The following is a 23,790-nucleotide window of genomic DNA, read 5'->3' as shown; positions in this document are numbered from 1 at the left end:
ACAATAGCTAAATAAAAATAAACCAGATAGAACTAGGGCTAGAAAAAAAATTGGGAAATAAAAAAATGAATAGGGTACCCACTGCTAGGAAGAAAAGGGGGAAAATCTTAATTATATTTATGAAAACTTATTTTTTAACATGAAGAAGTTGGTTTCACCGTAGGACACTGCAGCCGCAGCAGACCAACTTCGACACAGATGAGATTTTCGGATTTGTGGAGAACGTGCAGCGTAGGATGTTTTACTGCTCTATAGTTAACTCTGAGCATGGACTACTTTATATTAAGGACTGGACACTTCGATGATTCCTATGTCTCCCATGTAATTTTTTTTACGTCGATATAAGACAAAGAATTAAAAAATGATTGCTGAGTTAATAAATGTTCCTATACCTAAATTGAATTGTTTAAAAGATATTTCCGTTTTACTTTCAAGAGAACGGGTAGAAAGTCGACTTGACTCATTCGCCATCTACCTGCCAAACGGCCTAAGCTCCTGCTACTTGGCGCTGGTCTAAGTCACTTTGTTTACAATATTTAACTTCACTTCCAGCCTTCAAACACACTCACAACACTAAGTAAAAACTTAGGCCGTTTGGCGGGTAGATGGCGTATGAGTCAAGTCGACTTTCTTCCCCTACTCCGATAAAATAAACGTTAATATCTTTTTTCCCCCTAAGTTTACATTAAAAATTACAATGTAGCTGAATTCGTCTTTAAAAACTCAATATAATGGTATTTTTTAATTATTTTGCTGTAAAAAAGCCTACCGGACAGGCATTAACACGGCGAGATTGGACTGAGTCCAGTCCTTAATATAAAGTAGTCCATGCTCTGAGTTAACTATCTTAAATCGCAAACGATATAGGTATCCATTACTATTTCGATTTTTGCTATGCTAGTTCATAAACAACAACAAAACAACAACGTAACACAATTTGCTCGTGGTTTTCGCCGGTTAAGATGTCCTTCTGATTTTGTCCGAATTATCTTTAATTGATAACATTAGTGTCCGTTAAGATGACTTCAAAATTCTACAACTATTTAAAATTAGCACAAACTGCAACACCATATGCTAAGCGGATCGAACAACTAAGCTCAAGAATATTTGGTGAAGTGGCTAGACCAACATCTGCAAAATCGTTGAAGGCATGTAGCATTCTAATTAATACAAGTTTAATATACTGAAGCCAATAAATATTCTATTGCTTCATAGGTTGTTGATATGTTTAGTTCTCAACCCACTGAACAACGACCAGACATAAAGAACTACTACCCCCGCCATGTTGAGATCCACGTTTTGATGAGAAATCTACGGAATTATGGTTTATTCAGGTAATACTTCAAGTAATACAAGATGCTTATTAGTGTGATAATATTTTGAAGGACAAATTCTTCGCCACATTTTGAATTTTTCAATTTAGTGTTAGTACATAATGTGAACCTCTTGTTCACAATGATCTATTTTTCTTGTTATTTATAATCACATATCCTTTTTGAATGCTTGCTAAATATAGTTAATTATCTTTTTAGGGATGAGCATCAGGACTTCAAAGAAGAAATCACGTAATATATTCATAACTGTTACAGCTATAAAATTTTTAAAAACTTCTTTCTACGTAGACGTCTTCGTGAATTGCGAGGTAAAGGAAAACCCAAAAAAGGTGAAGGCAAACGATCCAAGAAGTGATCGACGTGTAAAGGGTTCGTAGGCCAACCTTCTTTAGTCATAGGTTTTGTAAAATAAACAGTTAAAACATGGTTGTTTATATTTAAAAATCGTTAGATAATTTTAGAATTTCATTTTTGCGTTGCTCAGCGCAAGCATATTGTTGTGTAGTAGAGACGATGACAAAGGCAAATCTGCTTGACCACTTTTCTCTTCTTCCGAATTAGGAACAGGAACCAATTGAACACTGATTTGAAGTTTTGGTACGCTTTGCTTTATCACGAGATTGCTTCATGCGAAGAACGGAACTAACTAAAAATCTCGGAAGTTTCCGTTCTTCAACAACTTTGTGTGCCATATCTCAGAGATAAGCTCAATGCCGTTTCCGCATGAAACTGTTAGCTATTGGATAACCCAAAATCATAAACTCATAATTAACTAAAATAAACAGGAGTCGAATAATACAACGAAATATTTCGGTGCCTTCGTTGTGTCAAATAGCCAACCAACTGAAAATGGTAGGAGACAAGTAGAAAACGTACTTCCTCAAAATGAAATCTGAATGAAAATCAGAAAAATCCATTTATAACCAGGAAAGCAATCAACATTCTTACTGACTGCGAGGACGAGACGTTCAAAATTTGTCCAAATCGCACGATGCTAAACTATCCCTCGCTAACCCTGCTGTAGCTGGAACCACTTTTCACCAACCGCCAAAGTGGTTGGAAACTAGGTTATCCAGTAGGCCTAACACATTTGTGTTCTGAGCTCTACTTCACCAAGAAATGTAAAAATGTACGTAGCCTATGTCTGGGATAGAAAAGCTCATTATTATAGGCTATGCAAAAATGGTTTTACTTTTTTTCTCCATTGCATTCCAATTATTAACTGGAAATTCTTTACATGATTTCTATTTTCTCATAAAACACCGACATATTTGATGACAAAGTAAAAAGGCAGGAATTTTTAACAGGAACGATTTCAAATGCAATGTTAGAATCGTCGAGTGACTTTTAGATTGATGGCCTGTAGGCATAAATACAACATGCGAGTAACACGGGGCTGCAGTGTTATTTTATACATGACATTCGTACAGTGATTTACGCACTTTGCTGACGAAGTCAAAGACTGTATAGGCTACCGAACGGTGCCGTGCTGGGCTTACGATTTCAACAAGCTGACGTTGGAACCAGACCAAAAAGAGAAAACAAATCGATAAATGTCTTTGAATGATTCAGATTTTGTATACCAGGAGTGATGTAACTACATAAATGATCGCGACTTGACAGTGTCATGTTATGAACAAATGATGCATTTTTGCAACACTGATTTCTGACGTGGAGTGCTCGGGATTAAATGGTAGGCTACAACGAACTGCGATGGAAAGTCGAGGCACTTTGCGGACTTGAGAAAATCGAACAACAAATCATCCAGACAGCCAGATTTTACATGAATAATAATCTTTTTCATATGATCGAGCATTGTTATTAACCAGTTTTATGCCTCAAAGCGCCCGTCAATTATGCAAGACCACTTGAATAAAAACAGAAATCCCCTATCATGCCCCGTCATTTCTTTCTTTTTATACAAGGTGCACCCTTGAAAAATGCTATGTGACAGATACGTGCACAACAGAAACGTACAAGAATTTCAAATTTGTTGGATTCAGGTTGCTAAGCACTATAATGCGGTGTCTGTGAAATCAGAATTCAGTGCAAAGAGCTAGGTTTGATCTCGGGTACTTAAACTAGCACCCCAGAACCACAAGATGTGCCAGAACTTCCTCGAGTACCAGACATACACGTTCTCCGTCATGTCTTGTTTAGCTGTGCTTTTCCTAGCTCTTATGATTTGGTTCAATGCACTAAATACGTTAGCATTGACGTTGAATCCGCTCATTGGTAAACATCTCCGAACCATCTGGGTAATACGTGTGTCATAATTTGTTTGCCTGATATATACTAGTTTAGTTTTTAAATAAACCTTGGTTAACCCGGTAGTTCTATTTATTTTCATCTTTTTCCAAGCCGCGCTGGAGTGGTAATCCAAAAGGATTGTCAGGCCCACTTAAAGGAGGCGTGGTGCTCGAATACCTGGCAGCTCGTTTTAATTTCACGTAAAGGATAAAAGAACTAGCTTCTAAGTATAGGCTTGAACCTGATGATTATATCTTTTCTTATGATCAGGTACGAGATGGTCAGAGTAGCAGAAAACCGTTTGGAGCCCCCAGAAAAGGGGAAAGGACTTTTCAGCTACTTGTGGGATGAAGTTGAGTTCTCTTTCGTAAACGCATAAGATTTCGTTGATCGCCCTTTTAATGTTGCATCATTTTTTAAAAATTAGCAATGTGATTTGCTACTGCAAGATGTACAGCCAACATTTCGGCGTCTGCAGGTTGTCGACATGACGCTGCCTTGGAATTATGACTACTTTTCTTTTCTTATTCCTGTTCACGACGAGGCCGCTAATATAGACGCAGTTATCAAACCTTTTCAATGGCCGGTAAAAATCCGTATTTTAGAAAGGGATCTGACAAGGACTAAAAATCAACATCATAAATGACGAAACCTCTTTCCGAATATAGGTATGGATTGGCCTTGGAATTTCCACGGTTATTGTCATCGTCATTCTGTTTTTGATTCAACGTCATCTGGATGACCGAGACGGTTTGGAACGGGATTCGACATCAAACAACGGAAAAAATGCTGATTCTACTAGAGGACACGGACAGCCAGGAAGCCAGTACCTCTACGTACTGGGCAATTTGCTGTCACAAAGTATGACGTACAAAAAAACTAGCGGTTTTCGTAAGCCTTTAGTAAGTGGTCGATTATCTCGTAAGGCGGTCCTTGCACTTCGAGACGTTTATCATTTCGCCTCGTAGCCGGCGTATGGACCTTGGCGGCTTTTATTTTCGTCCAAGGCTACAACTCGACGCTCTTCACTTACGTTGTGGCTCCAGTGAATCAACCGCTAATCAACTCCGTTTACGACATTGCTGAAAGTTCTGACATCGTTCTACTTGTCAAAAAAGCGGGGACAATCGACACTTTGATTTCGGAACGTTCAAACACCACTTTAATAATTGATGATTTATACCTTTTAGTTAATTGTTACCATTCAACTTTCAAACAGAATTCGAACGCTACAGGTCTATATTCAAAACTGCGTGATAGGGTCAACTCGTTCCCCCATTCCCGATGTACGCTGGTAGCAGACTGTATCCGACTGGTTAACCCCGGATCAAGAAAAGTTTTCATTGACGTAAATGAATCTTCCAATCTTTTTCGTTTTACATCATCTCATAAAAAAGAACAATCATGATTCGAACGTTTTTTAGGCGAATATCTATCACCTAGACGCAATCATAGAAGATTTTCAGAGTACAAAGAAATGTAATTTGCAATTGGCTAGGGATGGTTTCATCAGCATCATTACGACCTTTGCCCTTCCCAAAGGCAGTCCCTTCACCAAAACTATTAGCCAAGGGTAAGCAAATTAAAAAGCTGAAAAATTTTTTTATTTCTTCAGATCTCTGCTGTTTTTAAATGCTGGTTGAATCAAAAGCCTATTGGAGCTCCATCAAACTTGGACTGGGATATATGGTCATTGGAGCTTAATCAAACTATATACTGGGATATATGGTTCCGGCCAATGCCTGGTCAATGCATCGAAAACATTAAAAGCGGATACTCGATGCCCAAGAACAAACATCCACCTCTATCGCTCAAAAACTTGACTGGTGCTTTCCTCGTCCTTTTAATTGGATTGTGCCTATCCTTTTTAGCTTTTCTTGGCGAAAAAGTAGCTATTTTTTATAACTGAACGCCGTCACCACCGCAGATGAAGATTACAAAAAATAACAGCTCACGTCACTGAACCAAACAGCCGCTGTCGGTCCCAGATGACTGTTGCTATAGTCCGCATAGGCCTATCCGCTAACAACCGATATTAACATTAGAGAAGTTTCAGTTTTCCACGCTGTCACCTCAAAAACAAAACAGACGTCGGGGTCTTTACATACCCTTGAATCATTTGTCAGGTGTTTAAATTTAATTTGGATCAAACGTCGGGGTCTTAAAATGCCCTTGGATCATTTGTCAGGTGTTTAAATTTATTTTGGATCAAACGTCTATCCATGTTATTTGATTTGGATCAAACGTCGGGGTCTTTAAATGCCTTTGGATCATTTGTCAGGTGTTTAAATTTATTTTGGTTCAAACGTCGATATCTGTAAATGAATTTGGATCAAGTGTAGTGAATTATGAATTTTGAAAAGCATAATATTATAACGACTCTTCATAAATTATTTTCACAAATGAAAATTGAAGGGATCTAGCATTGGCTGGACCGAGCCGGCCGAGGGGTGGAGACGTTTTGGATCATGTGTCGTCTTCTTTGGATCAAATGACAAAAACAGTTTGGATCATTTGTCTATTGGATCATTTGTCGCCATCCCTTTTCAATGTATTAAAAACTTTAGCTGGTTAGCTGCAAAATCACATGTTTGTAAATGTATAAAAAAAATTTCCGAAAATTTTCAATCACTTTTTCTATCTTATGACGATTTTTAGCTAAATTAGTTCGATAGTTCATAACTGATGTGGCGCAGCGGTAGAGTATAAGACAGCGAATCTAAAGGTCCATGGTTCAAATTCTAGCACGGCTAAGTCTTTTTTCCAAAAATTAACCTCAAGTTACTGAATTTTTCAGTAGTCTTAAAGAATTAAGTATCTTATAGAAATTAAGTACGAAAAAAAAATCTAGTGGGCTGGCCTTTTTTAAGTATCAAAAATTAAGTATTTTGTCGCCGCTGTGTTTGCGTCGAACCAGCCCGATTCAGGTAAAAGCAACCAAAATGCCACGTCCCCATCAACACGACGAATACAAATAGAACAATTGCATTTTTAAAATTATTGAACAGCCATAAAATAAAAAGATTGATGAAAGGTGTTTTAATATTCTAATTTTCCCAGGATATTGATCAGTATTACTTCAATAACAAGTGTGCGCTCAGCCTGTAATATCAATTTCAGCCGAGGCCGTCAGGGAAATGCCGATTAGTGCATGATTAATGAACAGCTGCATGCTTTTTTGCGACGAGGATGGAACGCTGCACGTCCAGGCAGCCCCCAAACTTATGGATTTCTTCAGGCGATAGGGGTATGCATCCAAATTGGGCAATACAAATAGACTATAACTGCACTTGAAATCGACAGCGCGCGGAAGGGATTCGCACTCGTGTCAATGTGTAAAGGTCGAATCGCAGGTGTCACATTTGGGTCTGTATGTACATGATCAATGAAAGACTAGGGTAATTGCTAAAGGTAAATACAGTTTGTGGGGACAGGACATATAAGTGTCACACGGTGGATCCGTGGGATATACCGGGAGCATGGGGGGCTTTGTTCGGCAACGGTTTGACGAAGATATATAGTAAAAGAGTTGTTGTTGTGGACCAATAGAGATACGGCTGGTATACGACGTATCGTAAATCCATCGCACGTTTGCCCTAACTTTCTGCTGATGAAACGTATTCTTCCTTCGCCAATTTCTGCGTTTAAACGGTTTTAAGATTTTAGAAGGTCCTTTCAGGAAGGCTCGGCTTCAAGTCCCTTTGAAGCAAAAAAAAAATATGAATAAATAAAATAATGCCTAGCCTACCCCTTATACACTTTGAGTTGAGTCCACTGAAAAGCCCAGTTCAGCAGATACACATGCGAAAAGTCGTGGGCATGGTCTCTTGTTGGTAAGGATATTCACTTACTCCCACTTTCGAGAGGGTTTAAGTGGGCAAATCCTTTTTAACAGTGTAGTCAGGTTGTAAGCTAAAGCAGCGTGGGATACCAGTTCAGCTGACTATACTTACGTGCTATTTTAATTATTTATTGAACAGTACAATGAAACGATGGAATATGAAATGAAATTTACTTCTACCCCACAGACAGCAAAACATTATTAAAAAAGCAAAAAGGGCACAAAGAACACGATTTCTTCAAATCAAACGTCACTAAAATCATCTTTCTTCCATCACCAAAATCAACCCCCCCCCCTTTCACCACAAAAAAAAAATCTACATGTTAGAATATATTTTCCTTTAATAGAGGCAGGCATGTAATTCTTTTTCAACGATTTCGCCACCTGCGGTTCTTCTTTGAGCATTCTTTGGCTCATCCCGATGATCGATATGTTTTTTACGATTGGCAGATGATTTACGCAGGCTGTTGATCGTATCAATTGGACACACTTTCCCTGTTGCACTGCTGATTCTTTGGCGCCAGTATTCGTTCCAGGTGAAGTCCTTGTGCGACAATACAGTCGTAATGGCGTAAGTAATGTCAGAGAAGCCTCCCTTGAATAACACATTTTGATAAAGTTGAAATGGTAGTTCTGGGCAACAAATTAGCAGTAAAACTCCAGCACTTATTGATGTGATTCCGCCAGCAACGATGAGTGAAGAAAATAGTAAGGCTAACGATTTCCTTTTGAACGACCATTTCCGATCCTGTATCCTTATGACACTGTCTAGTCCCATTAGACGGAAGACAAGAAGTTCGCTTAAGACGTTAACCGCAGAGGGAATCATGCGGATGGTCAAGGGGTCGAGAGCAAATTCTTGCTTTTCTTTTTCTTTTTTTGACCTAGCATAGAAAGGTCGTCGATCTTTGAAGAACTTCAAAAGAGCTTTTTGTTCTCCTTCGTCAGCATCTTTGATTTTCGAAATTACATCTTTTAGTTTACTTTCCATGTCGTACGTAACTCGAGCCCCAGAAACGACTTGAGCCGCCATCAAATCTCCAAGCATGTCTCGGTGTGGTTTTAGTGGTAACAAGTTGATCGCTTTCAAATAATCAGAATTCTCTTCGGACATTGTTTCAAGATCTTTTATTTTTAGCCATCGACGTCGGACTATTTCTACGACAAACTTTTGTTCTATGAGATGCATCACAGCGTCTGAATAGACTGGGCCCTGCGGATAGTCAAATCCTTTGGTTAAATCACAACCGGGCGCTAGAAAACCCTGATCATCGATCATGTTTTGCTTTATCAGTTCCTCCCAAATGCCTTCTCGTTCAGCTGGAACAATATTTGCTCGATGGAAGTCATCATCGAGCAGACGACCGAATTCTCTTAGTTCAATTTTTTCGAGCTCGTCGAGGTCAAGTCGAGCGATCTTGTTGAACTCGAAATTTTGCTTTTCAAGTTCATAGTTCATGATTCGCTTGACATACTTTTTGGGAAACATAAGTTTTTTGCTGTCGTCCAATTGTCCTTTGTTGTCGTATATCGGGTTATACAGGACGGTAAGGCAGTTTTGTTCGCGATCGTAAGTGTCGTATCCAAAATCTAGCGTGATAGCCTCATCTCTATCAAGTTCGGGTATGCCGTTGCACTGACTGTCTGACATGATGACGCATTCCATTTCGATGCCGATCTTTGGAATCTTCAAGACACCAGCTTCGACGAGTTTCTTCCAGAACGCCTTCCTACTGGACGGGATAAAAATGTGTTTTTCTAGTTCCTTTTCAATCTCTTCTTCACTTAAGGCTTTGTCGAAGACGTCCACGAGCGTCTTTTCGAGTGATGCTTCAATAGCATAGTCGTCTGCTATCCGCTGGATGATTGCTCTTCGATTACGCCGACTGCTGTCGTCGACGTTTTTTTGGTTGGCGAATGAGGTTTGGCTCGGGATAGTGTTGGGATCGTTGAGCTCGCAAGCAATGCATTTTGTTTCTACCAGATATTTATAATACTTGCCAACTTTCTCTCGACGAATTGTGTGGTCCGTTGGCATTTGTTCGGTTGAGCTTCTTTCTTGAATACCTAGTTGTTCGTCCGGAGCTTTGCTGGCTTCACGAAGACTTGCGATGGAGCAATAATTGCCCAACAAAAAGACAATGGAGTCGAGGAAATGTTCCAAAATGTTCACGTTATTTTTTTTCTGCTCCTTGTAGACATCGACGGCACAAAACGAAGGAATTTGTGCTGGTTTTATCTTGGGTTGGTTCATTACGCTATTGAAAGACAGTTGCATGTCAATGTGCTGGTTGATAATGGTCTCCGTGGCTCGCAAGTTGCGAAAGAATTCGTCTTTTTTGTTTTTGAACTTCTCTTGTTTAAGAGAAATAAAAATCTGGTAGTAGTGAGCAGCTGGATAAAAGAAACTGTTTTCGGAATTAACGATGCGTTCCAAAAACTGGTCTGCTTTGGAGAGGTTTGGTTTCTCGCAGGTTACAAGATCTTTTGCTACAGTTATTGAGCGGGCAGGCATGATCCAGTCCATTATGTTGTCGAAATCCTTCAAATCGGGCAGTTTATCAGGAAAATTAACGTTCGAATAATTGAGTTCATTCGCATCAAGCCAAAGAGCCCATTTGTCTAGGGCGCTGTCGCGAATGGCCTGAACCGTCACCTTATTGTCTTGGTATTCAACGTCATCCTCTTTTTCTGTTTTTCCCATTTTTTTGCCTTTTCCAAATTTATCTTTGATGTTTTGCACCGAAAATTCACCAATGAAATCACGGAAAAAAATTTCTTGAATCTTGTTTTTTTCAAAATCCTCTTCCAGTCGAGATAATCGCTGTGACTCTTGTTCATTTCGTAGTCTTTCCATATTGTTGAACAATTGTTCATCACCAAGTTCTTCATCCTTATTCCAAGTCTCGATTTCGCACAAGATAAGGATTCCGCTTCCTGGATCTCCTTTTCTTCCTGCGCGACCCATTGCTTGCTCTTTGATCCGTTCGTTTTCGGGTAAATAAGTCAAGCAGATGTGCAGACCTCCATTAACTTTCAAATCGTCACCAATCTTAATGTCCGTTCCTCGTCCGGCCAAGTTCGTAGCGACGATAACATGACCAATGCCCAGTTTGCTACTTTCAAATGCAAATTTTTCGTAGTCCCGTGTGTAACGGTGAATCGGGTAAGTGGGACAGCACAATGTTTTCAGCTCATTGTAAACTTTATTGACATCTCTAATGGTTCTGCAAAAAATAACGATGGACCGAGGTTTTACGTCCGCATGTTTTAGGTCTCGCTGTGGTTGATCTTGTATTTCTTCCGGTATCCTAAGAACATTCCGCGTTTCGTTGATTATTTCCTCTAGCCACTTTGCTTCCGATCGGAGAACTTTGGCGGGTTTGACAGTGAAGTTTTTAGGAAAAGCCGTTGGAACGCTGAACAAATTGCATTTGTACTTATCGCTCAAAAATTTCTTCTCTTGTTCGGACCCCAGCGTACCCGACACACCCACCATTTTATCGTATTTCAAGATGTACGTGGCATTGGAGATGAAAACTGCTTTGAGACTTTGCAGCGTCAATTTACAACCTTCCTTGAGCTGAAGGAATTGGTGCAAGGCTCCGTCCCATTGCGACAAAGTTTGATCCGTTCCAGTGTCGGGATCGATAATAATAACTTGCGGATTGAGATCCGGACTAGTGTCTGTTCGATCTTGGTCAATGACGTAGTCCTCGTCGCGTCTTAGATCCAGGGCTTGAAAAGCACTGTTCAGCCAAGTTTTAAGATTTCGATCAACAAATTCAAGAAGATGAGAAGGTATTCGGATTCGACGATGGCGGTTGGCCACTTTGCGGAAATAGAAAACCAATTTGTCGTTAAGATCCTTCCTTTGGAGATCTATTACGCTACAGTTAACCTTCTCTTTTGTAATTTGGCTTGCATCAGTTATGAGGAGACGTCCTTGTGAGTCAATCACTTCCTTTTTAATTAGATGACTCCATAGTTTTTCTTTCTCCGAATCGTCCAATAGTGCGTGAACTAACTCCAAATTCTCTTTAGTTGTAACACCGTACAAATCGAACAAGATATCAGATTCGATTGATTTCTTCACTTGTTCTTTCGAATTGTTCTGATCAACAGTCGAGTTTTGTATTTTTTCCCAAATGAAAACGTACAGAGATTCCAAAGTTTCCATGCCGGGTATATCGTGTGATAAGTAGAGGGTGTTGCTGCTGCGATCCAGCAACATGCAATCCACTTCGTCAATAATGACATGCTTGAATTCTCGGTTGCCACGAGCGTTGTGGCCGTAGAATTTGTCCAATAAGTAATCTCGCTGGAAACTTGCCAGTTCCCCATAAACCACGGCCGATTCGTAGGCTTTTATGCGTTCCTCTTTTGAATGGCCGCAATTATTTGCTACACTGACGCCAAAATATGCATAAAGATTTTTAAGCCCTCCCTTATTCGACGGCAGACTAGTATCACGTAGGGCTAAGACGTTGTTGCTGGTGATAACGTCGATACTCAATTGTTTCGACTTTTTTTTCTTAGAAAGAGCCAATGCAATAGCCACTGCGGCAACAATCAACGACTTGCCCTCGCCGGTTGATACTTGAACCAACGTATTGCATATTTGGCATTTTCGCAATAATGCCACGATGGCCACTCTTTGGGCGTCACGCAAAGAAAAACGGAGTTCTTTTTCGACAGCGTCACTGTAGACGTCGAGGAAGCATTCTAGCGCTTTGTCACTGCCCAGGTCCAATCCGTTGTTTGTCCACTCCTTCTTGATTTTCTTAAAACTTAGATTGTTTCCGAGGCTCGCTGTTTTGGAATTTATAATAATTTCTTTCAAAGAGTCAAGAAACTTCTGATTTTCTGACATTTTTTCATTTTGCGTCATAAGGTTTACGACATCCTCCACGCTTCTTTCTACTTCATCAGGCTTTTCGTTTGGATTTATTTCAGAGTTTATTGTCGTCTTTGGAGCGCATCCCATTTCAGTTGCAACTTCGTGGTGGTCAGCCCGTAAACAAGAAGAGCTGTTAGCTTTTGATTGCTTTAGACTGGCTTGCTTCACCATTTTTGCACGTGCGATTTCGACTGGATTTTGTTGGTTTTGAAAAGTCAGCTGCCGGAGTTGAAGTTCATTATTTTTGCGTTGGATTTCGGTGAATTTGGCTAAATAATTCGGATCAAAGCTAGTTGGATGACGTTGCGGTGGACTGGAAAACATCTCTTGAAGGGATTTCGAAATATCCTTGTGTTGACTTATCTGAGAATGATGCTGAAACAGACTTTGACGAAGGATTGCCTTTTTCTTGGCAGCTTCGACCAGTCTTGCTGGATCAGGTTTAGGAACATCTTCTTTGTTAACTATTGACGCAAATTTTCCAATTACTTCTTCTCCGGTGGATTTTAGTTTGACGCACGAATTAACGCCTTCCGATTTTTTAGTAGGAAAACTTAACTCAAGTTTAACATCGTTTCCAAAACCAAAATATTCCCCTTCCCGATTCGTGTCATGGTTTTGGTTGTTGACGGTGTGAATGAAACCAATGTCACCGGCTGGTTTACCAATTTTACCTTCAGAACCACAGGCTTCATAGACGCCAGCCATACTGGTAGCGAATGGTAGACGCTTCTGAATCCCGATAAATGGGAGGCTAGGTTTGGTAGAAGGGGATCCATTCAAGATTTCCAAGGTCACGGTGCCGCCGTATCCACCTTGTCCGACTCCTCGTCCTGAAAAAATGTTAAAATTTTAAATAATAATAAAAACTTTTCTCTTAGATTAGTAAAAATATAAACATCTACCTTGAAAAAAAATTAGTGAATGCCGATCATTCGGTGAACTGAAAAGTGATATCATGATGTCATTGAAATCAGCCATTGGTCCGCGGATACAAAAGTTATCTTCTTCTTTAAATTTTTTCAATGCACTGTCTGGTAAAATATTTTGCAATGTGGTAGCAATAGTTTCCTTATTGGAGACGCCAGTTTCAAATATCGACATGGAAGGAAAGGCTTCGTTGAATTCCTCTTTGCTCCATTTGTGAGCGGCACTTCCGTCGCCTCCATCAGATACGATCGTCCATTGTTTGGCATTGATCATCTCGTTGCAAATGATGTGCACGTTACCACCACTCTCACCTGGTTGACGTGGTTCCCCTACATCGTGTAACATGGAAATAGAAAAAAAAATAGCCTAGTTAATAATTGCGTTTGTGTATTCTACCGAATTGCACATACAGATTGTAACATTGTCAAACATGGGAAGTAGTTCATTACGTCTCTCACCTGCATTTTGTTGGACAATGTGTTGACCAGACAAGTTCCACGAAACTTCACCATCAACAATGATTTTGTCGGTGTCCAGGCCCACATTGATACCGTGCCAGATGTCGTTATTCAAGTCGCAATCGACGTGAACGGATGCCAGCCCAACAATTCGAATTTCCTGTACGTCGGACCTTCTTAAATCCTTCATTTTGTCTATAACTTTGCTAAGAAATACAACATTTCCATAGACAAAAATAATTTGCCTTCCATTATCGCGCTTGACGTCAACCGTTGTTTTAGGGAGCAAGTATAGCTTGAAGACTTCTTTTATTATTGATGTGAAGCGCAAGGTCCACTTATCTTTACCTATTTCCTTAGCTGCCTCCTTAAAGTTTTTGAACCAATCAGGGATCGAACTCTCTTCGTTGCTGTCAGGTTGGAAGCTTTCTTGTATTTTCTCGCAAAATGTGCTAAACCATTGTGGCCAATCATCATTTGCTTTGTCCCTGGTAAGCATTTCTTCTGAGATGTTTTCCTCCATAATATCTTGTAATTTCTGGTTTTCAATAGCTTTCGCTAAGAAGACATTTAGGGTGGAAATGACTTTTCTGTGTTCTTCGCCATTAGTTTTGTCTTCCACGACGTCCTGCCAGCACCGGAAGAAAATCTCTTTGATGCAAGGAATCTTGAAGTTATTAAAATAGCATGGAACAAGAATGGCGAAACGAGGCGCGTGTTTGAACAGCTCTTCCTGTTGGGCAATCAACTTAAAATACGGACACCCTCCGTCACACCAGATTTGAAGTTCTGATCCTTGTTTTGGTAGCTCTGTTTCAACGTCATGGAACGAGCTGATAGACTTCAATTGTTTTAGTATAATATGTATATCTGAGGGGTGAACAGGCCTTTTCAAATAATCAAACGCTTTTTGGAATGCCTCTTTCTGCCACATTGCCAACACGGATTTGACGTACAGCCACTCGAGACACGTCAGTTCGAAAGAAGAAAGTTGGCGTTCCCAGTTCAGCTCCATGTGTTCTACAGCATTGTGGAAAGTTTCAGATCGGTGCGTTCATTATTCAGATGAATCCAATGTTCTAATTCTTTGCTAACGTCTTCTTGAGTGCTGTACTGACATGCATTCGGCATCAGGTTAGGAGTTTGTTCAGCCACACTCGCTTCATCCTCATCCATAGCTGAAATTTCGGACATCTTTCTTACAACGCTATCGTATATTCGCCAGTCACATCTAATTGTTTTTAGTAATCAAACCTAAATAGCAATACACAACAAAAAAATAGTTTTGAATCGAGCAGTAGGCTATGTCATGGTAAAATCAAATGGATTCAAAGGACTAATAGAATTTTTTTTTCTAGCTGCCACAGTTTGATTATTGCTCTTCGCCCATTGTTTGTTTTGTTTTTTCCTTTTTCTCCCTTTTCACTTGACACTGGGGTTCGGCCCCGATTGGCTGAACTTGCTTGGACCACCCGCCTGAAAAATGGGGTAGTACTTCATACTAATACCGGGGTTGATCGGGGTAGTAGTTTTGCCACGAGGTGAGATGGGTTTGGTGTTGGGTTTGCCTCTTAAATAGTAGCTTAAGAAGACTTGCCGTCCGCACAAAATTTCGAGTTTGAGCGGCGCTCAACTCAAGGCCAGAATGAGTTGAGTGCCGCTTTTTTTTCTCTGCTCAATTCATTGTTAGTAGGGGTGAGACCGAAGCGGCTGTTGCGCCTTGGTACCATATCATAGGGTGTTATTAGCGCTCGGCCCCACGCCAATCGGGGAACTTTTAAATCGAATCGGTGGTGGGATGATCTTTATCGGTGCGGTAATTTCAATGCTCGGTGTCTTCCCCGATTATTAATGAATAGTTATCTAAATTGGCAGTTGCCCTGCGGCCAACAAGAACAAAATGTGACCCTAGTCACGTTATTCTCGTTGGCCTATCAGAACGGAAGGTCACTGGTAAAACTAACCCCCTATGGCTGAAGCGGTGCTATCGGTGCAGCACCAATTATAGCACCGTTCCGCACCGAAAAAAAAAATCCCCGCACCGAACTTCCCCGATTCATTTTAATCGGTGAAGGTTAGAAGTGTCCCCGATTAGAATGTGATCGGGGCCGAGCCCTAAGTGGTATTCGTGACGCAAGGGAGGGTTTTTTATCCCAAGTATACTTAACAATTGGCCCAATGTGCTAAGTATACTTGGAAACAATATCACCCTCGTGCGTCACGGATGCCTCCCTAGCGGTATAGTACCAAAGTACAACAGCCGCTTCGGCCCATTTTTGAGTGAAAGAAATCTGTAACTGTCGTTTTAGCACATATGTTCTAAAAAGACCGCTAGGTGTCAGTATGAAATGAGCGAAGAGTTGAGTTGAGCGGAACTCGTTTTTTTTTTAAGTTTAGCGCCGCTCAAAATTTTTAGTTTGAGTTTGAGTTCGCTCAAAATTTTAGCGCGCCCACAGCAAGTCTGGGCTTAAGTGTTGTCACATTAAAAAAAAGGTCTGCTTGGTTTATCGACAAAGAATTAGTTTAGAAATCAACAATTATAGAGAAATTATTCTCGCTCAACCAATCGATTGCTTGTGAATGGGTTTTGGTACTCTACTAGCCCTACTGAAACCCGAAAGGATATGGAGACAACAAAAAAATACAGCCCGTACCTGGCCGCCCCGCCCCGAAAACCAAAATGATCCGCGCGATCAACAAAAAACTGACCCGATCGACGAGGGGCCAAGCCCTAGTCGACACCAAGAAAGTAGGCAAGAAAATTGGTGTGCGATACCGAGCGACGCAATCATTTAAAGGGAAAAAAAAACGGCTGCTTGTAATCTACGTTGCCCGTTGCCCAATTGCCTTGCTGTCTGTTGTATTATCTGCTATCTTAAAGTGATATTAGCTATGAAACGGACGAATAGACTAAGGCGTAAATTATTTAAAACTCAAAGCTATAGTCTACGAATGGTTCATGCCCCCGTTTGTAATTGTATACAATGGAGTATATATACTTCAAATCGCAAATTGAATTTGACTCACCAGTGCCACCGTTTTCCACTTAGGGGGTTTCGCAGTTGTGTCCATCAATTTCACACCCTTTTTTTATTTTTTTTTATGATTTAGAAAACTTTCCAACTATCAAGACCGAATGACAACTGAGCAGTGATCCTTTCTCACCACACCGTATATAAATGCATTAGGCAAGTTACCGGTGTTGACCAACCTTTCTTTATTGTTTATCTATAACTTTCATTATCGTCATTTTTTCACGGGTCGTTTTATAACGAAAGATTAGCCGAATGCAGAATGATAGCAACGTTTACATGCCAAGTGATATTAAAAACTTTGGCCCGCAGTATTTGTAGCATTTGGCAATAACAGTGTCGTTCAACTGCGTATGCATATCATTGTTCACTGACTGCTTACCTTATTCTTATCCCTTTTTAAACTTCACCAATTTCCAGCATCAAATCGTTAATTCAACGTACGGTTAAATAAAGCAATTTCGGTTTCCTTGATCAAACACGGTCAAATAAACTAAATGCGCAATGATTAGTCGCATTTTCAAGATTTCTCATTTTCAAACATCTGACACTTTATAAAGGAGCTAGTTGTTATCGATTCGCACTGACTTTATACTGTAGGTAAATTTTCGACACTCTGTATTATTTTACGAGCACGTTAGATCAAACTGACATTTAAGTGTTACAATACTGTTACATGGAAAACGAGCGACGCGACTGTAACTGGCGAATTCTTGTCTCTAATTAACGCCGCCAAACGTGTTCTTCCCTTGTCGTTGCGTCGTCTATGTTCCCCTGCCTCCGTTCTCGCCTATGGCACAATGCCGATCGCGACAAAGCCTCTTCTAGCTATTTCGGAGTTGTAGCCTACAACTCCGTAATAGTGTCGCACGAGTTGTATTGGGACAAGAATACACGAATACAACAAGTGATGACTTAAATTCTAGACAATTATTCACTTTTAACTAATAACAATAAGGGATGACCATACCAAACTCGGAGAGCGTCTGAAGACTCCAGGGAACTACTCCTACGGAGCCTAGCTCCGGGAGCTCACCCGATGGAGACTCATCTAACGCAGATTCAGGGCAGCGTTTTATACCGTCGCGCGAATTACTCCCCTTGAATTACCTCCGGTTGCGCTTACTTGTTTAAATGTTTCTTGTATTTCCCGGATAGTCTTAAGGATTTTCCTTTTTTTTTTTTTTTTTTTTTTTTTTTAACCGCCTGCCTTCGGCCACGGAAGAGGCGCTGCAATCGCATATCTTCCGGCCGTTTGAGATTTACCATCCACTCGTTCGGGAGCCTTGCACACTTGAACCAGCTCCTGGCGGCGTCATCAAAATACTTTTAAAATTATTTCTTTTTTTTTTTTCCCAATATCACCCCATCTGTTGTGGGTAGAATGTTATTCAAAGCGCTCCATCCATTGGTGCGCATCTTCTTCTGAATTTTTTCAGAAGATTGGCGGGCTTATAAATTTTCTGACAGCTTCCATAGCTTGTCTTTGCGGCTGCTCAATATGCCTTGGTGGCACTATACATTGTTGTCCCCCGACCGGAACAACTGGACTCATCGCCGCTCTCAAATCGACCTCGGTTTCTGGATCCGAGTCTGAATCCCTTCCAGTCTCGACTGATTCACCCTGACTGTCAGCTTCTTCGGTCAAATGGTCCTTTGGAATAGGACCTTCAAAATTTAGGGCTTCACCAACAAAGGAAGTTCCACTCTCCAACGATGAGGCTGGGGTAGGTGAAGTTTCTACCGGAACGCTTGACAGTTCTCGAAGCGGATGTAATCGTCGGCTGGGGTTTCTTGGGCAACTAGGTAGCCGTGGGTTTGTCCTCTTCGGCATCGGCTAACAATGACTGCAGCACGACTTCGTTTACTCTCAGGCAACGAGCTGCGTCTTCAATAATTGCCACACCGCAGCAAAAAATTCGTTACTTACTGGTAACGAGCTGCGTCTCAAAAATTAAAACTCTGCAGCACTAATTCGTCACTTACGGGTAACGAGCTGCGTCTCCACCAATTGTCACACGAGTTGTATTGGGACAAGAACAAACAAATACAACAAGTGATGACTTAAATTCTAAACAATGGTTTAACTCAAACAAAAGGGATAACCATTACCAAAAGTTGGAGAAGCGTCTGAAGACCTCTAGGGATACCAGGTAGCTCCTCCTACGGAGCCTAGCTCCGGGAGCTCACCCGATGGAAACTCATCTAACGCAGATTCGGGGCAGCGTTTTATACCGTCGCGCGAATTACTCCCCTTCCGGACTGCATATCTGCGTATCTTTCTTAGAGCGGACTTCTCCCGATAATTTCTTCACCATGATCGCAGCTTTGTCTAAGGAGCGGATGACTCATCTCTGCGAAGAGATAACCAATATCCCTTTTCACCCGCGACAATAGCTCCCGAATCCTACAACTTGTAGGATTCGGGACACTATAGTAGACTACTCACCTCGTCCGCATCGAAATCATATACGTTCGAAACAAACCAAAATACAGTGTAGCCTGAAAGGAAAGTGACCAGCTGAAGCCAACCAGCAACCGATCGTTGCTAGAGACCATGATGCTCTTTATTAATAATGTATTATACGTGTTCTTTTATTTTTAATTCCCTTGGTCATAGCAGAGCCAGTAATCATAACAGTGCCATAACAGATGGTTGTTGAGTGGCCAAGATGCTAGTCGATCTATTTGTAGCCTCTGTTTGGGTTGTAATATTTTGAATCCAAGAGACGAAAGAACTGACGCGCGTGAAACCGTTGGCATAGCCACTTTCACAGCCTTGATTGGAACCGAACGAAACAATTCCAATTTGCTTCCAAGTGCCGTCTGCCTGTCTGAAATTCATCGGTCCTCCACTGTCGCCCTATAAATAAATGTCTGTGATGAACAAGGCATCATACGTTGTCGACAGATTAAGTCGGGATTAAGTAAAATACGTAGCAAGATCCTTGATGGTCCTCTCCACTAGAGCAAATCATTTCGTCTGTTATCACGCTGTCGTATTCCTCAAAACATTTCTCGTTTGTGATCACTCTCACCATCGTTTTATGAAGGACTGAACTTACTCCATCACTTTCTATGAACATATTATGTTAATGGTAGAACAAAACATGAGTTTATATTTTGAAAAAATTAAAATTAATTTCAATACCGTCACTTGTTAGACCCCATCCAGTCAGAATGACAGTGTCATTTACATAGCTGACTGCCGGATCGGATGGACTATCCAGACATACGGGTTGAATATATTCTGAAACTGAAAATAAACGAAAAATTCAAAGTGGTAAAAAAAAAAATTTTTTATACAGACTTGAGAAGGAGATGGTAGCCGGAAGCCGGACAAGTGCAATGTCAGCTTGTAGAGTCTCAGAATCCCAATCCGGATGAATAAAGTATTCACGACTGGTATATCGTTCTTGATACACTTCGTCTTCGTCTTCGAGATCATGGGCTCCCAGCGTTATGTGAATCAGGTCATTACTATTTGGAATCAGCAGAATTATACGACGAAGTAAAAATTACCAACATAAAGATATACTTTATTAAACAGTGAGCTGCTGTGAGAACCCATCGATCGCTAATCAAACTACCCCCACAGGCGAAACTTTCGTCATTGTTTTTACGAAGGACGAGAAACACTTGCCATGGGAATTCATGGGCTGCTGTTTCGACTCCTCCGACGATCTTGGTCCACGGGGCATTATTGGAATAATGGCCGTTTGATGGATGATTGGCCAAACCACAAACTTGTTCGTTATCTTAAATAAAAATTTGGCAAAACAGCAGGTTTTTTTTTTTAGACATTATTAGTCTACTTAGATTAAACGACAAAATAATTTTTTGTTTGTTTACCATTGCTAGATTTGACAGCAATGTCATGGAAATTATTCGTGAGGTCTCTTCTTATTCTCTTTGCAATTCGGGAAGATAAGTAAATGCTACTGGCAGAACAGTGAACCTGTGAACTAAGTGGGTTGGCGTCAATTTCAGTTGGTTCGTTGCAAATCACCGCATGACACAAATAAACGAGTAGTGTAACAAGAACACGGATTGCAAATTTGTCAAGTTCTAACATGGCGTTTAGCATTCGTACTAAAACATTCTACATCGAAAAACAAGTCTTTTGTCACCAGCAGATTCATATCAACGAAAACTTTCCGTCTATGTCCACCTTATCCTCACACTAATCACAGTTCACGCCTTTTTTTTTTTTGTAGGCCATGTAAAGGATCTTACACCCGCGGTCCACCTAACCTAATTCTGACAGGATAACATTTCAATTACGACAGCCGACAACAGTGCCGCGATTTTTCCTTTATCTCTCTTTTTATAACTATGTTGGTATAAGCATTAGCATAGAGGACTTTCACACAGAGAATGGGATCACATATTCAGCGTTTCTTGATCGTTTCTTTTATCTACGATACATAACGAGTCCTCCATTACGATTCAACGTTCACAATATGTCTTCAGTGCTGTTTTGCTGAAAACGCCGTAGCGTTTAAATCAGGTTTACAAAGATCGATATAACCTTATTATTCCTACTCAATTTACTCGCATATTTCTATTTCTTTTCTTTTTTTCCCCTAGTGATTCGATGCGCAATTTATCAGATTGCACGCTCATATACAGCAAGGCCCTGGCAACTAGGCTAATTCGACTGTTTAATTACGGAACATATGTGGTTACGTAATACAATGAAACCATAGATTACACAGCGGTGGTAGAGTAATTATTTTTCATACTTAATAAAAGGCCAATTCTACTTATTTAATTATCGTACTTAAATTTTGCTCCTACTTATCTGTTATTTCTAGCTTCGTATTTAAGTAGATGACTAACATACTCGAAAAAAGAAAATATAATTTATTTTTTTTTTTTTTTTTTTTTTTTTTTTTAAATTTTTTTTTTTTTTTTTTTTTATTTTTAAATATTTTTTTTTTTTTTTTTTTTTTTTTTTTTTTTTTTTTTTTTTTTTTTTTTTTTTTAAAAAAAAAAAAAAAAAAATTTTTTTTTTTTTTAATAATTTTTTTTTTTTTTTTTTTTTTTTTTTTTTTTTTTTTTTTTTTTTTTTTTTTTTTTTTTTTTTTTTTTTTTTTTTTTTTTTTTTTTTTTTTTTTTTTTTTTTTTTTTTTTTTTTTTTTTTTTTTTTTTTTTTTAAAAAATAAAAAAAAATTTTTTTTTTTTTTTTTTTGGGTTTGGGGTTTTTTTTTTTTTTGGGGGGGGTTTTGGGGGGGTTTTTTTTTTTTTTTTTTTTTTTTTTTTTTTTTTTTTTTTTTTTTTTGTTTTTTTTTTTTTTTTTTTTTTTTTTTTTTTTTTTTTTTTTTTTTGGGGTGTTTGTTTTGGATTTTTATTTTTATTTTTTTTTTTTTTTTTTTTTTTTTTTTTTTTTTTTTTTTTTTTTTTTTTTTTTTTTTTTTTTTTTTTTTTTTTTTTTTTTTTTTTTTTTTTTTTTTTTTTTTTTTTTTTTTTTTTTTTTTTTTTTTTTTTTTTTTTTTTTTTTTTATTTTTTTTTTTTTTTTTTTTTTTTTTTTTTTTTTTTTTTTTTTTTTTTTTTTTTTTTTTTTTTTTTTTTATTTTTTTTTTTTTTTTTTTTTTTATTTTTCCTCCCTACTTCCCTTTTTTTTTGTGTTTGGGGTTTTTTTTTTTTTTTTTTTTTTTTTTTTTTTTTTTTTTTTTTTTTTTTTTATTTAAAAAAAAAAAAAAAAAAAAGGGTTTTTTTTTTTTTTTTTTTTTTTTTTATTTTTTGTTTTTAAAAAAAAAAAAAAAAAAAAAAAAGAAAAAAAATATAAAAAAAGTATTCACCACCCCCCCCCCCCCCTCTTTGGTTGTGGTTGAACTTAGGACTGGTTAACAACATCGCTAGCCAGTCGCTTTAACCACTCGGCTATGCTTCTACATATTCGTAATATTTTATTTTGATATGTTTATTTTGGAATTGAATGAAAAGTTAGAAAAAATTTGGCACTAACAACTAAAGTTAGTTTATGTTTTAGTTGGATCAATGTAACCGAGGGGTCGCTGACTCTATTTCTCGAGGTTCACCCCTTGAGAAAAAACGGGAAAAGGGGTAGAAATTTAGGAAATTTATGGAAATCTCGGAAATTTAAGGAAATTACGGAAATAAAATTAAGTGTCATTAAAACGCCCGATAAAGTATTTTGAATGATTATTTAGTTTATTTTAACAAATTCGTTTATTACAGGTGAATTACTCGTGAACTGTTGGTAATTCCGTATAATTTTTTACAAAACGCCATTCCATTATTTTGGTGCTTTCTTTAGTTTTGTAGCTATATTGCAATTCTGTAGTCACTAGATAACAAATACAGCAGACGACGTAAATACTTGAAAATGGCGCTATGAAAAATCTAGAATTGGACGTTTTCTGTCTTTTGTGGAAGACTGGACTAAATCTTTCGTCTCATAGGATCACTATCATTAAACAACTAAGATATAACAACTATAGGGATCAACACCGAACATATCAGGGTGCTTTTTTGTCAATCGGGGTTCACATTTCGGGGCATCAGGGCGGGGCTTTTGGGCCAAAATCGGGTACGCGCAATAACCCGATAGTTGCAATTAATAGATTTTTGGTAAAACCTAATCGATCGAGTATTTCGACCCGATTGCCCCGATTACAACCCCGATTAGGCTACTATATTTCTTATCTAGCGACTACAGAGTTGCCATATAGTTAGGTTTTATATAATAAAAGAATGTTTCCAAATAATGGTGTTTTGTAATAGAATATACGAAATTACAAACAGTTCACCAGTAATTCGCCTGTAATAGACCTGGATTTGTTAAACTAACTAAATAATCATCCAAAACCCTTTATCGGCCGTTTATAGGATACTTTTTTTTTTATTTCCGTAATTTCCTAAAATTTTCCTGATTTCCCTAAATTTCGACCCCCTTTTCCGCTTTTTCTCAAGGGGTGACCTCGAGAAATAGAGTCGGTGACTCGGAAACGAACTATTAATCTTCGTCCCTGCTTCAAGGACAAACGATGGTCACGGTCGCCTCACTAATGTCTATAT

General features: G+C 38.9%; 4 protein-coding genes across 8 annotated transcripts; 2 read left to right on the top strand and 2 right to left on the bottom strand.

Annotated features, from left to right (window-relative positions):
- The first annotated feature begins 831 nt into the window (after positions 1-831).
- LOC116934739 (28S ribosomal protein S33, mitochondrial) lies at positions 832-2,132 on the top strand. 3 transcript variants are annotated; one of them, XM_045179158.1, is made up of 5 exons: positions 832-867; positions 1,009-1,148; positions 1,216-1,334; positions 1,533-1,565; positions 1,623-1,760. In XM_045179158.1, the coding sequence occupies exons 2-5, from the start codon at positions 1,020-1,022 to the stop codon at positions 1,687-1,689; spliced, it is 348 nt and encodes a 115-aa protein (XP_045035093.1). In that variant the 5' UTR covers positions 832-867; positions 1,009-1,019; the 3' UTR covers positions 1,690-1,760. The 3 variants fall into 3 exon arrangements, with proteins under 3 accessions (XP_045035093.1, XP_032798094.2, XP_032798093.2); XM_032942203.2 differs by lacking the exon at positions 832-867 and adding an exon at positions 1,896-2,132 and having other exon boundaries at positions 924-1,148; positions 1,623-1,703; XM_032942202.2 differs by lacking the exon at positions 832-867 and having other exon boundaries at positions 924-1,148.
- An 867-nt stretch (positions 2,133-2,999) lies between these two features.
- Positions 3,000-5,934, top strand: LOC116930498 (glutamate [NMDA] receptor subunit 1). The gene is given in 10 exon segments (XM_045179157.1): positions 3,000-3,592; positions 3,696-3,784; positions 3,855-3,936; positions 4,012-4,170; positions 4,253-4,445; positions 4,511-4,728; positions 4,804-4,932; positions 5,009-5,157; positions 5,236-5,296; positions 5,299-5,934. Coding segments are annotated over 10 exon segments (1,431 nt in total). The 5' UTR covers positions 3,000-3,436; the 3' UTR covers positions 5,494-5,934.
- A 1,606-nt stretch (positions 5,935-7,540) lies between these two features.
- LOC116930725 lies at positions 7,541-17,688 on the bottom strand. The gene is made up of 4 exons (XM_032938126.2): positions 16,741-17,688; positions 13,714-14,967; positions 13,231-13,584; positions 7,541-13,158 (listed from the first exon to the last, which is right to left on the bottom strand). Exons 2-4 carry the CDS (start codon positions 14,726-14,728, stop codon positions 7,766-7,768), a joined length of 6,762 nt encoding a protein of 2,253 aa, XP_032794017.2. The 5' UTR covers positions 14,729-14,967; positions 16,741-17,688; the 3' UTR covers positions 7,541-7,765.
- Positions 17,689-19,315: 1,627 nt separating this feature from the next.
- Positions 19,316-20,915, bottom strand: LOC116930726 (brachyurin). 3 transcript variants are annotated; one of them, XM_045179156.1, is made up of 6 exons: positions 20,598-20,915; positions 20,389-20,503; positions 20,056-20,225; positions 19,897-20,001; positions 19,682-19,821; positions 19,316-19,608 (listed from the first exon to the last, which is right to left on the bottom strand). In XM_045179156.1, exons 1-6 carry the CDS (start codon positions 20,830-20,832, stop codon positions 19,378-19,380), a joined length of 996 nt encoding a protein of 331 aa, XP_045035091.1. In that variant the 5' UTR covers positions 20,833-20,915; the 3' UTR covers positions 19,316-19,377. The 3 variants fall into 3 exon arrangements, with proteins under 3 accessions (XP_045035091.1, XP_032794018.2, XP_032794019.2); XM_032938127.2 differs by having other exon boundaries at positions 20,284-20,503; positions 20,598-20,910; XM_032938128.2 differs by having other exon boundaries at positions 19,897-19,995; positions 20,284-20,503; positions 20,598-20,907.
- Positions 20,916-23,790: the final 2,875 nt, after the last annotated feature.

Source organism: Daphnia magna, linkage group LG9, assembly GCF_020631705.1.
Source record: "Daphnia magna isolate NIES linkage group LG9, ASM2063170v1.1, whole genome shotgun sequence".
NCBI classification, from domain to species: domain Eukaryota; kingdom Metazoa; phylum Arthropoda; class Branchiopoda; order Diplostraca; family Daphniidae; genus Daphnia; species Daphnia magna.
The sequence above is the reverse complement of the archived record's forward strand: the minus strand, read 5'-3'. Positions and strand labels throughout refer to the sequence as shown.

Coding starts and splice junctions, on each gene's coding strand:
- LOC116930725 (XM_032938126.2), bottom strand. CDS start 14,728: ATGGAGCTGAACTGGGAACGCCAACTTTCTTCTTTCGAACTGACGTGT. Junction 13,585..13,713: donor CATTGTCCAACAAAATGCAG/GTGAGAGACGTA, acceptor TACACGATGTAG/GGGAACCACGTCAACCAGGT. Junction 13,159..13,230: donor TTCACTAATTTTTTTTCAAG/GTAGATGTTTAT, acceptor ACATTTTTTCAG/GACGAGGAGTCGGACAAGGT.
- LOC116930726 (XM_032938127.2), bottom strand. CDS start 20,832: ATGCTAAACGCCATGTTAGAACTTGACAAATTTGCAATCCGTGTTCTT. Junction 19,822..19,896: donor ATGGGGTCTAACAAGTGACG/GTATTGAAATTA, acceptor ATATGTTCATAG/AAAGTGATGGAGTAAGTTCA. Junction 19,609..19,681: donor ACCATCAAGGATCTTGCTAC/GTATTTTACTTA, acceptor ATTTATTTATAG/GGCGACAGTGGAGGACCGAT.
- LOC116934739 (XM_032942203.2), top strand. CDS start 1,020: ATGACTTCAAAATTCTACAACTATTTAAAATTAGCACAAACTGCAACA. Junction 1,149..1,215: donor CATCTGCAAAATCGTTGAAG/GCATGTAGCATT, acceptor ATTGCTTCATAG/GTTGTTGATATGTTTAGTTC. Junction 1,335..1,532: donor CGGAATTATGGTTTATTCAG/GTAATACTTCAA, acceptor TTATCTTTTTAG/GGATGAGCATCAGGACTTCA.